Source organism: Formica exsecta, unplaced genomic scaffold, assembly GCF_003651465.1.
Source record: "Formica exsecta isolate Colony F162 unplaced genomic scaffold, ASM365146v1 scaffold2, whole genome shotgun sequence".
NCBI lineage: Eukaryota > Metazoa > Arthropoda > Insecta > Hymenoptera > Formicidae > Formica > Formica exsecta.
The window spans coordinates 4909259-4926854 of NW_021849297.1; the positions used below are offsets into that span (position 1 = coordinate 4909259).

At 38.0% G+C, this 17596-nt stretch overlaps 1 protein-coding gene across 3 annotated transcripts in view; it reads right to left on the minus strand.

The window, feature by feature from the left end:
- LOC115234300 (neurotrimin) overlaps window positions 1–17596 on the minus strand; it is a 161761-nt gene that overhangs the window by 39293 nt on the left and 104872 nt on the right. For all 3 annotated transcript variants that reach the window (XM_029805274.1, XM_029805272.1, XM_029805275.1), the window contains exon 3: window positions 3731–3938. In XM_029805274.1, the coding sequence (XP_029661134.1) occupies window positions 3731–3938 (208 nt within the window). The remainder of the gene's footprint in view (window positions 1–3730; window positions 3939–17596) is intronic.

Sequence of the window (17596 nt, forward strand, 5' to 3'; positions counted from 1 at the left end):
TTTATTCCAGCATTAACTCGATATTTTAAGACCGTCTCTATTCTATCGCCATCAATGTCTACTAACAATAATTATATCTCTTTGATAGAAGACAACATGACGTAAATTCGATATCTCAAAAAACTTTATTCATGATATTACAGATAGAGATTAGATTTATTCGCGAATTTCCGGATGAACGATACCACGCGTATCAGTGCTTGCAGATGCGCGTATACACAATATCATACGTGTGTATGTATGTATGTGTATATATATACGTACATACACACATATATATGTACATACACGCATGCATTAACGGGAACTTTGCCAGGATCCGATAATTGAGATTCGAAAACATTTTCCGACGAGTCGCATTATATCAACATACATAAAAGCCGAGAGCTCCATTATGCGCGTTAAGACCATTCAACAGTTAATCAATTCATATTTGACAGATCAGTTACCAAATAATGTGATTTTACACTTCCTGATTGTAACATCATAAAATTATTATGTTGTTACAAATGAGGAATTACAAGATAAAAATGTAATAGAGTAAATTATAGAGAGAGTACAGCCCGTATTTAAATATAATATAATTCTGCACGAAATTATATATGTTACTCGATATCTCATGTGTTCAAATTTATAATACAATAGTAAAATAAAGATCCTCTCCTTAAGATTTATTATATGTAAAATATATATTTGTTGATACAAATAAAAGGTATATATATATATATATATATATCAGGTGATTGCATAAGTTCGTGCGCTGTTTTCTATCTTTAAACATTAAATCTCTTCTAATTGCGTAAAATTGAAAATCTCTTGTGTACTCACAATCAGAAACCACTGCTAATCATTCCCTTTCTCACACGCGAGAAGATTTCTCAAGTGTATGAGGTTTCCTCAACTGACGTAAATATGATTAATGAAGTCTGACATCTTCTAATAAATTCTGACATCAAAATAACTGAAATGAATAACTGTAGCCTAATAAATAAGAAATGCGTAAGAGATTCATCGATTTTCTTGTATTTGCATATTTTTAATGATATTAAATTTTGTAGCGATTAAGAGAGCCAATTTAGCTAATATCACGAAATCATGTTAAAAACGTTCATGAATAAAATATTAAAATATTACCTACTTAAGAGTGTTACATAATCATTCCTAGATTAAAAGAAAGACCGTGGAATAAAAAAGATGAATAAGCTCGGTAGATTTTCCGTTCGTTCTCTATGTCCCGTTAAACATAGTGCTCGCATAAGAGCGAGTCCCCGAAGGAGGACCGACTCCAACCAAGTACCCACGCCAAGTACGCCTTCGGCGGTCTAGCTACGGGCGGGCGAGCAGATTTCTTAAGCGGCGACCGCGACGACGCGGGCGCTGTTAAAATAGAAAGCGCGGCAGCATTGCATTTGCCGGATACTTCTATCGGGCGAGTCGCGAGGGGATGCGGAATGATCCCACGAGGGAGACGAGAAGTTCCGTAAGTAGTCCGGTCTCGGTTATACTCGGCGTCCCGACCGACCAGGTCTGAATCTGGGAAAGAGGGTCAGGTCAGGTCGACGCGCGCGCGAGAGTACTGGTGCGCCGCCGCCGCCGCCGGCCGGAGCGGATCCTGGAGCGCGGGATTAGATTGCTACAGATGGGATGCGAGAGCCTGGCCGTATCTCGAGAATGCCAATTTGATTTCGGTACGAGCGGCAGAGAAGACCGGGACGGAAGACCGTAAAGTATACAACAAACGCAACGAACTCTACTACATTGCAAGACCGGCGGAACCGAGAGCCGGCCCGGTCCTCGAGTGGTTCCTTCGAGAGGGCATGTCGGAAACGTTCGCTACTTTCTGCTCGCGCACAGGTACGGCGATATATAAATATTTAACAATAATTTCTGGCAACTATATCTTGCGAACATTGTTGCCTCGATCGTTTACTAAACCGATCTAGTTCGCGTCATTATAATGTGCCATCAGTTCATTTGTTCGTCGTATCAGTTGACAGAGACGCAAGTAGATTTTACGGATGAATATCGAGAGGCCATTAAAGAAAGTATAACTCGCATTCTCGGAAATCTCAGAGGAGGGACCTTACTTTCGTCGACTTTGAAGCATGCGAAAAAGATTCGAGAAATAACGAGTTTTGAATCGCCCGTATCACCGATAAAAGAATCTCAAGAAAAGAGCATAAATACTTTTTATATTTTACTTCAACTACGACGTACTTTGCTATAATATATTGTGTGATGTAATACAAATTTTTTTCTTTCCATTGTAAAACGCGCGATATTTTTCTACTCTGCAGTATATTAATAAATAAAATAAATGTTTTTTAATAATGAAATAAATTATTATTATGTATGTATACTTACTAATTATATACGCGTATATTTCTGAGCAAAGAAAAATACATTTATTACACACAAAAGTAAAAATAAAAAATAAGCCTTTTTAAGTCTTTACAATGTTTCCTTTAGATAAGTCAAAAATATAATAAAGAATAATATATATATAATAAATTATAAAATTAATTTCCATTTCAAACAACAAATATACATTGTTATATCATTCGATATTATAGCTGAAGTCACGTTTAATGCTCATAGCCGAAACATGCCAACTCGCTCATACATCCTACACGATCGGTCACCAACACAATCACAATCGCATATCTCCGACGCATCATCCTATTTCCGTACAATTACGAGTAACATTATCTATGGAAATTGCCACTTACCCGCGCACGATACAGTACGCGCAAGGATTAAACCCGGCGTATTCAAACCTTAATACGGACTTTAGTATAAATAGCGAACCGCGGTCTTCCTCTCTTGGCAATGGAATAGCAAATTTCGTCATTAATATAAGAAGCATAACGAAAAGCGGGAAAAACTTTTCTCGCGGAGAAAGGGAAGAGTGGAGATGAGAGGAGAGCATCGCTTAAACGACGAATCAGAGAGAGAAAACGCGAGAAAATTATGATACGAGGCAGTCATGAACGAGGGTGGAGGAGTCGCACGGCGGAACTCGAAACGAAGTCTCTTTAACCGACGGAACCGATGAAAGCGGCACTATTAGCATTCTACATAATCTACTTGCGAGTGCATTCGAGCAGCGATATACGACGCGGAAGCTTTGCAGTTCGCGAGTACTCGCGTAGTCTTCGAACTGCGGCAAGGGCCACTTTGTAAGTTGTACCAACCAACGGGCCGCGGACTAACTTGCATCGGTCGAAAGTTTTGCATTGGTTTGGCGGATTTGTGATTCTAGTGCCTTTACCTTTTCGACGACCTCCGCGTTATTCCATCGTATCGGATGTAATATTGCGGGTACTCAATGGCGTACCGTTTCGTTATTAGCTTCTTGTAGTATTAATTGAATTTAATCTAATACCCGGATATACCTGACGCGAATATATAATAACGACGAGTTGATATCGAATGCGAGCGACTTTACTTCAAGTCCATTATTTCAATATAACGCTCATTTTACTTCTATTAAATACAGTTACGCAACGTATATTAATAATGAATGGGAATATAATGATATATAAATGCGAGGAAATGATAAATTAGTTTTCACCTAAGCATAATGAAGCATAATAACGAGGCGCGTAATGACTGCCGATATTCCATTCGAGAGAATTTACCTCTATATGAAGCGCGACAACGATATAAATGAATCGGGATAATTACGGCCGATCCATTAACGAGAGAAGTGAGACGTAGTTTTACTCACCGACCACCTCGAGATAACCGATCTGGCTCTTCATAGGATCCGTATTTATCTGACACATGTACCAGCCTCTATCGGACTCTCGCACTTCCCGTATGTGAAGAAACCACGTTCGGTGGTCGCTGTGAGAAACCGCGATCCTGTGATTCTTCGTGATCACGTGGCTCGCTATCGTCAAAATAGTCTGCGTGTCGACACGCAACCATGCCACCTGAAAAGCACGAAATAAATATTATATATATCATTATCATATGTGCCGCACAATCCCGGAGACTATACAGATAGATTAATCAATATTAAAATCCGCATTAATATTCGAATCGTTAATCGGATAGCCAATTCATGGTCGCGGACCGATTATGTACGGTTACAACAACATAATATGGAATTGAAATAATTATTAGCTCGTCGTATACATTTATTATACTATTAAACTGTTGTTATACTGTTGTGTTACACTGTCCCAAATGTGTTCCACTGTTCCATTATTGTTTCAAATGGGTTTATTTTTATCATCTATTTAAGCTCATGACACACACAAATATGTTAAAATTATGATTAGTTTCAAAGTGCATCTAATTTTTATCGATATTTTTTTCTAATAATATAATATAATATAATTATAATTAATATTTCATCTAAAATAAAGTTGTCATATGTTATGTGGCCTTATCGCAAAAATTCTAATTCCCGTTATATTAAAATGATATCTTACATAGTTTGTATATATAATATAACTACTAAATAGAGTAATATACTTTTATAAATAAAAAATACCTAATTGTTAATATGACATATATCAACGATAAATATTCGAGATATGCATTCTTGTTAAAAAAAAAAAAAAAGAGAAAGAGAAAAAATTCCTTTTTTGTCCTGTGAAATGTACGACCGAGACCGACATTTTCACTTTAATTCATAAGTCTCCAGCCGACTTTTGTATTCCAGTTCAACGGACCAGCGATTCTTTTCCCGCCGTCTACGTTTCCCCAGCGTTCGCCTTCGGATTATTCCCCCTCGGTTTCCGGTCCGTCCATATCAATTATAATTTTTCACGGCGCGGTCGCTTCGCGAGAAAAATAAAATGCTGCGAGATCATCCGGAGAGACGGCCATTCTGTTATTATATTATTCCAACAGTTTAATGTTCCTTTATTCGCGAGTTATTCGCACCGCGTCTCGTATAACGCAATTCCCCGGATAATTGCCCCCGGTTTGTTGCATACTATTCATGCCAGATAGTCGATCAAGTAATCTATTGTAATTTAGCGAGCGGACGTATCAAGCCACGATACGAAATATAAATCGCGATGAATTAGATATGGCATTAGAATAATTATGTATGGATCACGAAGTTATAGTAAATTATAACGATCCACCCATGAACTTTCGAGAGACATAATGCAGATTTATATGTGCATATATGTCGCATAAATGCGCTTCGCACGTTTATCGTTAGATTTTTATTAAACGTCCCGAATATTGATACCTGAAAGTGTATATTTATACACAACAATCGGCGAATTAATTCAAAGAAGCTTGTTGTGTATCGTCATTTTGAGCATCGCTCAGTGCGATTTTTATACTAAAAAGCAATATCTATATACAAAGAAATGTTATTGACATTAAATAAATCGACCGAACATATTCTTAACATTTTTCTCCGCCACGTTACCGCATGTTTACTTCGTCCTGCACGCTCCTCCCGAGCGTAACATTCGATTACGCGATCGGCACGTTTCCTTTGTAAAGCGAGCTTGCGAGCTTGTGGGGAAAAAGAGAGACGGTCGCTTCTGGCGTTTCTTTAAAGTAATCATCTCCCTCGGTCGACGAAACGCGCGAGTCGAGCCCTCAGGGCGCTAAACGTCACCGGCACGTCATCCCAGAAATTATAACGTAAACGAGATATCCGCGGGAATAAATGTTTGCGCGCACTGAAATAGGCAATTCCATTATCCCGTTGCCTTTGAAGATAGGGATGCATAGGAACGCATACACAGCTCGCAAAATGTTACCAGCATCGTGAGAATACGCATTCGGGCATCTGCCCGGCCGAACGTGCATAACATTCGTAAAAAACGGACAAGACCTTACAAACGGAGCCGACCCGGCGAATGCAACGATCCCATGTAAAAAGCGCCCGTTCGCTATTGCCCGGGTTTTTCGCGGAATTCTGGAAAAAAATCAGATTTTTCTTAACGGTCCGGTTTGTACCGTATACGCATGTGATGAAATCCCCGACTCGACCGGGCTCGTTTGCGGATCGCGGATTCGCTCATTGACGGATTCGCTCGTGCGATCGCGACGCTTAACAACGTTTTTCCTCCCTCAAGCGCGAATAAATGTTACTCCGGCAATACTTCGTACTACCCCGTAGCGCTCAAATATTATTAATATTTCATCTAAAATAAAGTTGTCATATGTTATGTGGCCTTATCGCAAAAATTCTAATTCCCGTTATATTAAAATGATATCTTACATAGTTTGTATATATAATATAACTACTAAATAGAGTAATATACTTTTATAAATAAAAAATACCTAATTGTTAATATGACATATATCAACGATAAATATTCGAGATATGCATTCTTGTTAAAAAAAAAAAAAAAGAGAAAGAGAAAAAATTCCTTTTTTGTCCTGTGAAATGTACGACCGAGACCGACATTTTCACTTTAATTCATAAGTCTCCAGCCGACTTTTGTATTCCAGTTCAACGGACCAGCGATTCTTTTCCCGCCGTCTACGTTTCCCCAGCGTTCGCCTTCGGATTATTCCCCCTCGGTTTCCGGTCCGTCCATATCAATTATAATTTTTCACGGCGCGGTCGCTTCGCGAGAAAAATAAAATGCTGCGAGATCATCCGGAGAGACGGCCATTCTGTTATTATATTATTCCAACAGTTTAATGTTCCTTTATTCGCGAGTTATTCGCACCGCATCTCGTATAACGCAATTCCCCGGATAATTGCCCCCGGTTTGTTGCATACTATTCATGCCAGATAGTCGATCAAGTAATCTATTGTAATTTAGCGAGCGGACGTATCAAGCCACGATACGAAATATAAATCGCGATGAATTAGATATGGCATTAGAATAATTATGTATGGATCACGAAGTTATAGTAAATTATAACGATCCACCCATGAACTTTCGAGAGACATAATGCAGATTTATATGTGCATATATGTCGCATAAATGCGCTTCGCACGTTTATCGTTAGATTTTTATTAAACGTCCCGAATATTGATACCTGAAAGTGTATATTTATACACAACAATCGGCGAATTAATTCAAAGAAGCTTGTTGTGTATCGTCATTTTGAGCATCGCTCAGTGCGATTTTTATACTAAAAAGCAATATCTATATACAAAGAAATGTTATTGACATTAAATAAATCGACCGAACATATTCTTAACATTTTTCTCCGCCACGTTACCGCATGTTTACTTCGTCCTGCACGCTCCTCCCGAGCGTAACATTCGATTACGCGATCGGCACGTTTCCTTTGTAAAGCGAGCTTGCGAGCTTGTGGGGAAAAAGAGAGACGGTCGCTTCTGGCGTTTCTTTAAAGTAATCATCTCCCTCGGTCGACGAAACGCGCGAGTCGAGCCCTCAGGGCGCTAAACGTCACCGGCACGTCATCCCAGAAATTATAACGTAAACGAGATATCCGCGGGAATAAATGTTTGCGCGCACTGAAATAGGCAATTCCATTATCCCGTTGCCTTTGAAGATAGGGATGCATAGGAACGCATACACAGCTCGCAAAATGTTACCAGCATCGTGAGAATACGCATTCGGGCATCTGCCCGGCCGAACGTGCATAACATTCGTAAAAAACGGACAAGACCTTACAAACGGAGCCGACCCGGCGAATGCAACGATCCCATGTAAAAAGCGCCCGTTCGCTATTGCCCGGGTTTTTCGCGGAATTCTGGAAAAAAATCAGATTTTTCTTAACGGTCCGGTTTGTACCGTATACGCATGTGATGAAATCCCCGACTCGACCGGGCTCGTTTGCGGATCGCGGATTCGCTCATTGACGGATTCGCTCGTGCGATCGCGACGCTTAACAACGTTTTTCCTCCCTCAAGCGCGAATAAATGTTACTCCGGCAATACTTCGTACTACCCCGTAGCGCTCAAATATTAACCTTTTACAGAACGCGCACACTATAGAGTACTATTTTATTTATCACTCCACATACGGCTGATATACGCGACCGATGGTAAGATGTCAGCTGAAAGGGAAGCGATATTTCATCACTCGGAAAGTGTAAAAGGAAAGGCAGAAATTGCTTTCTTTGAATAGAAATTGTATGTTCCTTTAATATTAAAGTTTTTGTAAGAGACCCTGCATTAAAAATTTACTCGCGAATAAAACTTAGCTTTTCCATCGAATAAAGCAGAAGAAAAGAGAAAACGTTGAACAGGCTCTATTCATAGATCATTGTAGATACGTGTTCGTTATATATCTATACCTTTATTATTTCTTTTTCAAACCTTTCTCGGTCCAAGAAACAATTTAAAGCGAAATATTCAAACGTTTACAAAGATGGAAGAAAAAGATGGAAATAGTATCATACAACTGATATCGCGTTATGTGAAAAACATTCGAGAGAGAAAGGATGAGGAAGCTTATTAGCAAGCTGTCTCTCAATCCTCGATTTTAATCAGTCGATTATTCGCTTAATTATCTCAGATGACACTACTGCAAAGTCACCGGTGTGACGGAAAGTCCAGAGAGGAGAGAGAAAGAGAGAGAGAGAGGAGAGAGAAAGAGAGAGAGAGAGAGAGAGAGAACATGTGCGTCTAACACGGGCGACTCTCGGATGCAGATATCAAGCCAGGCGCCTGTAAATCTGCCAGGGACCGGTGTGAAACGCTGGGTGGTTGGATTAGGAGAGGTAGAGGTCGAGGACTGGTCGACCACCTAGTCGGAAGCATCGCCATGAACTATTGCATTTGATATCCACACCGATGAATGGAAACGTTGAGCGGCCTGTCCAGAACGCGGTGTGTGCCGCCATCTCTGACCACGATGAACGTGAATGCAGGTATAATGTCCCCGTCGTGCTTCCGCCAACTATGATAACCAAGTATTTACGGCCGCGCTCATCTCGCACGAGTTTCTGTAATTTACGGAGACTCGGAGAACCCGGCCCGCGTCGCAGACTATGTGTCACAATCCCCGCGCGTTTTTTTCGCACGAGTTTTTGCGACTTTTCTAGATCAGCGGTGAAATGGTAGCATACGTTTGCTATGAATTTCGAATAATGTGTATGCTCCTTATCACCGATCTTTGAAAAATTTAACGATGATAACTTTTGCGCAATTCAGTACACAAATTTTTTATAATAGTAACTTTGCTCTATCTTTTAATGTCACAATCAGTAGTTTAGAAATATTTCGTTATATATGTGAAAGAAATATCGATTTTTATAGTTTAGCAACTTTTTAGTTGTGAAAGCTGAAATCTCAAGAAAGTTGATATATTATAGAATATTTTTATTATATAAACTGCAATGTGATAAAATTGCAATATGGTGGAAAATATCAAAAGTAATTCTATGAAAAAAAAAAAGGTGTCAATTTTTTAGTTAGCTTTATTTATACTTATATGATAGTATTTTATTTTGACAGTTATATTTTTAAGAACGATATTGTTTCAGCATTATACAAAATGTCCAAGTTTCCTCCATAAAAATCCAGATATTTTTCTCAATATAATAAAAAAGAATAGTTCATTTTCACACAAGCATGAATATTTAATAAATTTGTTAAGTATTTATGATCCTGTCGTATATACATAAATAAAGGTCAAAGCATTTCAAAATTTGCAAAATATTAAAATATTGTCAGTTCAAAGACTATCCAGAATTTTTATGTGTGTGCATGTCGAGATATTTTTAAAGCATCTTATATTTTTGTTATTTATTAATATGTCTGTAATATTCCCTCTCTTTCTCTTTCTTTTATAGCACCATCCATTTCGTTTCTAATGACGCTAATAACGTCGGTGCAGCTTCCAATACAATCACATTCCCGGAGAATCTTCCGGAATGTTTGTACAAAGGCCGTATACTGGGAGCCCATCCGGCGTAACTTGTTTCGCGCGACAGCTCTCCCGACTTTCTCGACGTCCGCGACGTATTTCAGGAAACATTCGGCTCAATTTCTACTTCTCAATTTCCGGCTTGAGTCGCTTTCTCCCTACGGCGGCTCGCTTGCCGTCCCGTTGGCGGCCTCTCGAACTTTTTGACAAGTCGGTTCGGACAGGGATGCAAGTAGAGATTTCGACCAACTTGGTCCGCGCGCGCGAGCAAGACCGCGATCTTACGGTTGTCAGAGATCAGACTCATGTTACGAGAGAGTCGAGATTAGACTAGACTCGTAAGATTAATTTTCCTGAAACGTATATACGTGAGTGTCGCGAATGGTCGACGACGAAGACACTTCGGAAAGGCGCGCGTATACGAGTTTTACGACTTTACACGAGAAGTCCATCTTGGATACGTATATCTCTACGCCCGTGGTATTCAGACTGTGTCAGAAAAACCTGAGTAGAGCGCGTACCCCTTAAATCAATGCCAGCCGGCATTTTTTATTAGTCACGGACTGCACAGCTTCATAAACCTTTAATTGTAACACGCGAGCAAAGTTCTTTCCATGTATTGTTACTTTCTCTATTTTTTACGACTAATATCCTGAAATTATGAAGCCATGTGTAAAAAATCAGCGTATGAATATATGATAAATTGCTATTTTTTCTCGTAAACATTACTACTAACTATGATAGAGTATTAAAAACTTCAAAACTTCTCTTTTCTCCAAGTTTCTTTCAATTAATTTTTTACGCTAAAGGAGATCAAAAATTTTTAAATCTTTGAATATTTAAATATTAATAGGTTTAAGTTTATTCAATTTTTCTACTCCGCAGTGGTACGAGGAAAAGCAAACTTAAGGAAAATTTTCAGATTACACGTAAAGGTCAAATACCAAAGCTTCGAGCTGCGAAATCTTCTAGCGACGAACCCGTCATAAATTCGCGTTTTCACGCAAACCTCGCAAGATACATAAATATATACGAATCCTGCAGTGCGAGTCAAACGAAATGACGCCGGAGCAATTTCGGAATTTCGGAATTTCTTACTCGCAGGTGGAATATTAACTAAGCTCGCGCGGGCAAACAAGCGCTGCTTGACTATCCGGCTTGATATAATTTCGCACGGAATTGAATTCCGATACGCCACTTTCCCATCCACCGTTATGACGGTTTTTTTTTTTTTTGTCAGATCTTATCTGCGAGTGCAGATAATCGGCTCGAACGACGGAAATGCATTCTGCCACGATGCGCTTGAAGGGATCGGGATTTCATTACTGTTAGCAGGCGCGTTCCGCCTCTCTCGTTCCGCGGCTGCATTGAAATAAAGTTAGCGAAACGCTAACCACCCATCGGGCCATCGACTCCACCTTGCTAAAAAGTACTCCTTCCATAAGTCACTCTGGCTCATCGTATAAAGTCTCCACGACTTTCCTATACGACGTAATACGTTCGATCTCGACGTAATCTCGTTAGGATCGAAGAAACGCATCGAATTGTCACATGATCTATAAATAAGTTTGCCGGATCGTGAACACATGACATATATACGTTACTCATTAAAAACGTATGACGGTGCACATGCAATCTTAAAACGCTATATATTGCTTAAACTGAAATATTGAATTTTCAGCAACATATGAACCGTCGCTACGAACTTATAAACTGACTTTCAGAATTGATGTTACGTCATTTTAAAAATGCATACTTCCACGATCTAAACTTGCACGAAAACTCTGAAGAAGACTAAAATGATAATGCACATGAAACCGATAGTTGCACCAATGGTCGGAAGAATGAATAAGCCAACGGCCAACGAAATGTATCTGATGTGCAATTGGCGCGAGGGGTTTCAACACGCGAGATACAGTATAACCCTAGGGATGATAATGATGGGGATATTAAGGTAATTAAGGTTCTCAAAGTAGTCGACGGCTGTTGCAGCATTAGATACGGCAGCCACGAGGGACTGCCCGCAAAATGCCAGTAGGAAATGTCATACGTATGTGATTCCGGCAATATCCCCGGCGTTATACACGCTATACACGCTCTAAGGCTGTTCAATCAAAACTCCTTTTATGTCTCTTCATTACGGTTATGCGCAAAGGGATATAAAGATCAAACTTAATTGCGCCGCTAATGCGCGATTTAAATGCATGCATGGCGCGGCAGCAAGATTCCTTTTCTTTCTCGTCAAGATTTCCCGACACATATTTTTAATTTAAGTTGAAAGTGATTTCTCTCTCTCTCTCTCTCTTTCTTTGTCTCTTTCTCTCGGTAAAAGAAAGATATTTTTGCAAATTTTAATTAACATTGCAATTACGAGATATACCTTTGCATTTTTATCCTGGAGTACTTGGTGGTGTGAATGAATGGATGTAAATGTCACGAGTACAATTATTCATAATTAGTTAAATGGAGCACTATATATATACCTTAGATTAATATTTCCTGTAAGATGAAACGTCGCATGGAATCGACTTTCAGGTAATGTTCCCGTTTAATATTAAGCTAAAGATCGAGGATTAAACCTAATCGCCTCGTTATAATGCACGATCTAAATAGATATTTGTCCCGCGGGTATCCGAAAGAAGACCGACAATAATACAGGAACACAGCAAGCAGCATTGGATTCCCCGTGTTCCAAATCTCTGTAGCAATTATGCAGCAAATCGTGCCGCCCGTAGCAACGTACCATTAACCAGCAGAGATTAGACATGTTTACGTTTGCTAAAAAAGCTTAATTAATCGACGTATGTAACGGAAATATAGATAAATGTTTTATATAAAAAATATTTTTACTTAAAAATAATAAAAAAAAGAGTGTAATAATGATTCTACACATATGAACACACACACACACACACACATCTCTATAAATATTATAAGTTTGTCAGAGCGCGAAATAAACGTTGCCATAATTTGACGTATATTCGATAATTTACAATAAATTCTATTCATTATAATGATATTCAAATTTAGTTAATTCTACTAATTGATTAATTTAATACAAGTAATATTGTATATATAATATTACACTCGATTCGCGTTTGCTTTCCAATATTTATTTGTAATGTGACGCGAAAGTACGAAGGATCAAAGTTAAATGAAATTATAAGCAGTCGAACGCGATTAACGAAACGTTCACTTTTTAATGTCAATCAATGATATCGCGTCGATTTCACTTCAACGATAGCTCTTCTCCATCTATCGGTTTGGTTCTTTAATTAATCAATTAGTTTAGTTCTCTGTGTGGCTGTGTTCCGATTATGCATCGCTCCGCAAAAGGATGGTCATTGAAACTTGATTGTTTCAGTAATTTGTGTCCTAAATGCATATCGATTTCAAGCGCCGCGATAGAAGATTTACATGCTTTTTGCTTAGTCCCTTTCTCTCTCTCTCTCTCTCTCTCTCTCTCTCTCTCTCTCTCTCTCTCTTTCCGCATGTATTAAATTACAATGCCCGATATGTCAAACAGTGAAATAATCTAACAAACGCTCCTCTGTCATTGTCATCAAAATTACTGTCGTAAAATATTTCACGAACACGGGTCTTATATGAATCTTCAAAGGATGTTCTAAATTCCAACGACATCATTTCCTTTGTGCCCTTTTACACTCATTATACGATATGCTGTGTAGACTAAAAGCAAAGCTAACTGCTACGTTAATTCTCTATCTAAATGCATATTTACTTCATGAATATCGGTCTAATACCGATGCAAGCGGCAATCGCAAAATTTCTCGACTTCACCAATGAAATGGCGGTAAATGATATACGTGCCGTTCATCTCTCTTTTCCAAGCTTTTGCAATGGACACAATTCATGTTCATACTTGTACGTTCACTTTGGCTTAAATGTCGGTAAAACAAGATCAAAGCTACTCTTTTATACTCCTATATTGAAAAATTTGTTCAATAATTCTATAAAACTCACTGAACCATGACATCAATAACATTATTGTATCAAGACAAAAATCGTACGTTTCCCTCCATTAATCACGTTTGCTTTTCAATTAACGCGATCGATTGTACGTTATAAGGTTGCCAAGAATTATGTGTCACGATTGAAAACAAAAAAAGAGCCCAAAGGGATTCGTCTTATAAAACTTTCAAATTCATCAACTATTCATTTCAACGACATAGCTAGTATATCTTAGAAATTAATGCACTTTTTGCAATAAACATTACGTCTCATTATTTTTGCTCAATTATTGTCAATTACACAAAGAATAATGAAAATAAATGTTAACGCGCGAATAAGATACACTAAATAAGATATAAATATTTTTAAAACGCAATTTTAACACGATAGAAAATTATACGCGGCATAAACAGTAAACACATATATTTTTGGGGAAAAAACAAGCGGGAGAATAAGTGTGCCGCTGTTTTTCATCGATCCCGATTGCGCGACTGGACAGAAACAAATAGGATCGAGACGCAGCCAAGTACATCAGTACATTTGAGCAGTTACAGAGTTAATAGTTTGTGGATTTAATCCGGCGAATCCAGTCACTATTATATAATGGCACGGTAGATCGTTCTGGAGAAATGGTTGAATCGAGTGAGAGAGTCCCGGATTAGCGGATGCATCAGTGCTTACGGAGGGCCATGATTAATCCAACCCTATGGCCCGAAAGCCGATGAGTCGGGGCGGCCTGCAGGCAGACGAAGCGAAACGCGGAGACGACGTCGTGTTTGCGAATTCAGATTGATCCGCGACTGCCAGATGCAACTCCTCTCAACGACGTGTAAATTCGCTTCCCCCGTCGTCGGAATATAAATCGTCGGTGAAAATGAGTCGGCGAAAGCACGCTGAAGAAATACAACCATCTCGAATCTGAGTGCCAATTAGACCGCCGACTTATCGGAGAATCGAATCGCGTCGAAGATACTGATATCGATTGCAGAACATTAACGTAATGAAGAGCCATTATCCGTCGTTAAAGAATAAAATGCTGAATAAGCATATTATATATCTTGTTGCATTATATTTATACTATTTTTCTATTCTGTATTATTCCAAGTGTTAATTTTGCCAGAGCTAGATATATATGTATTGTACCATGCGTCATTAAATTTGATGATAATTAACGTACTGCTGTTATTAATGAACCAAGTTACATTGTCCTACTTAGCTACGTCACGCGGCGTAATTAATTAATTGCTCTAATTATTTGAATAAAATTAACTATTGCTGCGCAATGTGAAACTATCTATTAACTTTTTCGAAGAATTTTATATGTGCTTTAATTCGCGATTAAAGCTAAATTATGGATGATGATTGAAAGGGAGGAATAGATAGCGAGGGGCAATAATCGACTATGTGGCTTCGAGTCTAGTCAGGCATTAGTTAACGAACTATAGTTATTCGACTCGAGTAACCGAATGCGCAAAACTAAACTTTGTAATTAAAATTCAAATGGAGCTGATAGCTCTCGGTGGAAACTATAATCTTGAGGAGATGTTCGATCACCCGGTCAACCTACCTATTATATTCTCAGGCTATAACCTAATCTTGCCGATTTCACGGTATATTATACAGTGTCGCTATATATTGAATATCACAATTATGCATTGCAACAATTTAAATAAATTTAATCTCTGCCCACTTCTCCCTTTTTCAGAGAAAAGAGATGTAATTGGTCCAAAAGCAACACAATGAAAGGTTTTATTTGATTAAATTTCAAACATATGGCAAATTAAATCTCAAAATATTTTTTAAAAATGGGTTTTGAATTAAGCAAATAAAGCACTTCGGTTAGCTTGCTAATATATACATGTTAATATTTTTTAATATTGATTTCACAAAGTGACGTAAAAATATTTCTACATTTGCAGCCAATAGTGAAATGCATTTGGAACATGGAATGTGTTTGATGATAGGGAGGAAGTTCAACGCACGTGCGAGTATCGCGAGTCACGTGGTAAGTGAAAGGGTTAATGTCTGCGGAGCGTATTACATATAAACCGGCGCGACGAGAGTCTGGAGAGGCGTCGTTATCTCCGTATCGTGACGATTCAAGCCTTCCGGCATAGCTGCGGCTGTTATCCGTCATCTTAATGCATAGCCGGAACAGCGAGCGACGCACCACCTGCTTATAAACGGTACGATTATTCCACCCTACTCCTACCGCTTTTACGTTCTCGTCCTCACGTAAGCAATGTCGAGACCACGGACGGGTCCGCATGGTCTCTATAAATGCATCGATTTGAATTTCATGTTGGGCGAACGGGCACACGGGATGAATAGTTTTCAATACCTTTGCTCTTGTCGATCCTTCCCGATTCCTACACCACGCATAAATCTCTTTTCGCTCGTCTAGATGCTGCTATTTTTTGCGAATTTACAATGATTCTGTAATTATCGTATCTCTGTAATTATCCCGTAAAAAAGGGCTAAAATACTAATACACAATTTATTTAAAGATAGATATTTGAAATATATAAAAAATTATTTCATAAAGCTTTTTTCTAAAGCGCGATTAGTATACTAACTAAGAACAATGACTGTAATGTTATATTGAGCTGTTTCACATTATGATCGATAATTAGAAGCCAAATAACTAGAACCTATCGCTCTCAAAATTAATTAAGCAGCCCTCAATTAATTCTCGATTGACGAAATGTAATTCAAACGGAAGCCACAGTGTGAACGACGAAATAGATATATCCAATCATTGCAATCCGGATAGCATTATGCATGCAACAATTATATCATGATACAAATTCTAATTGGGGTCAGAAAATGAGAATATATTTTTAAGTAATACAATATTTGTAAAATGTTTTATACATTACTTACGTGTGCATGTGACAAAAATATATATTTATGTAAAATGTATGATTGTGTGTGTGTGTGTGTGTGTGTACACATGTGTGCCTCTCCCCCCTCCCTATGCTATTGTCATTTTTATAAATTCTTTAATAAAGTGAACTGTGTACTATATATGTGTACGTCTAACAAATAAAATTTATTCATATGCATCTATCATTTATTTATTACACGATATTGCACTTTTTGCACTTCTAATGCAGTAAAAATATAATAATGGGAAAATAAACTCAAAAGCACCGATTGCTTTTTGCAAGAGCTTGTTAAAAGCATCTCTTCATCAAAAATTGTTCAGCAATTATGGTATAATTTATTGTGCAGTTGTAACAAGTGGTATTTAATACAAAGAAAACAGCATTTTTATTACAGTTTACAAAACTAAAGCTTCATTATTTAAAGCGTCTTTTTGTTTACGATTCAATAAAATATTCTCTTTTTTGCAACTTTCTTAGTCGCGCTTTTCTAATGCCTTGAATGTCAAACAAGTATGAGTTCAGAAAAATTCCTTGGATAAAGCTTATTTATATATTAACTTTGCACACCAACCAGGAAACGAATAAAAATGTAACTTTTCTTTTTAACGAGAGTTTATGCACGAACTCTGCATGACACTTTTCGCAAATTCGCGAAAAGTTTGTGCAGGACGTTTGCATTGAACATATGATTATTAAATCTGTGATTATTCCGCCATTATTTACTGAACAAATATATTTTTCGATATACCAATGTGTATTTATTGTACAGTGTAAAACAAAATATTTGATATTGGAATATATTTTAATACATGAATTTCGCATTAGAATTTATTCGAAATATCTCAGCGATACCGTCAAGCACTATTCATAATTATTTACTCGACTCCACTCAATATTTTAATCGAGGCTGATGAGCAACCAATCCTAAATATAAGAATTTTTTTAAACTCCTCT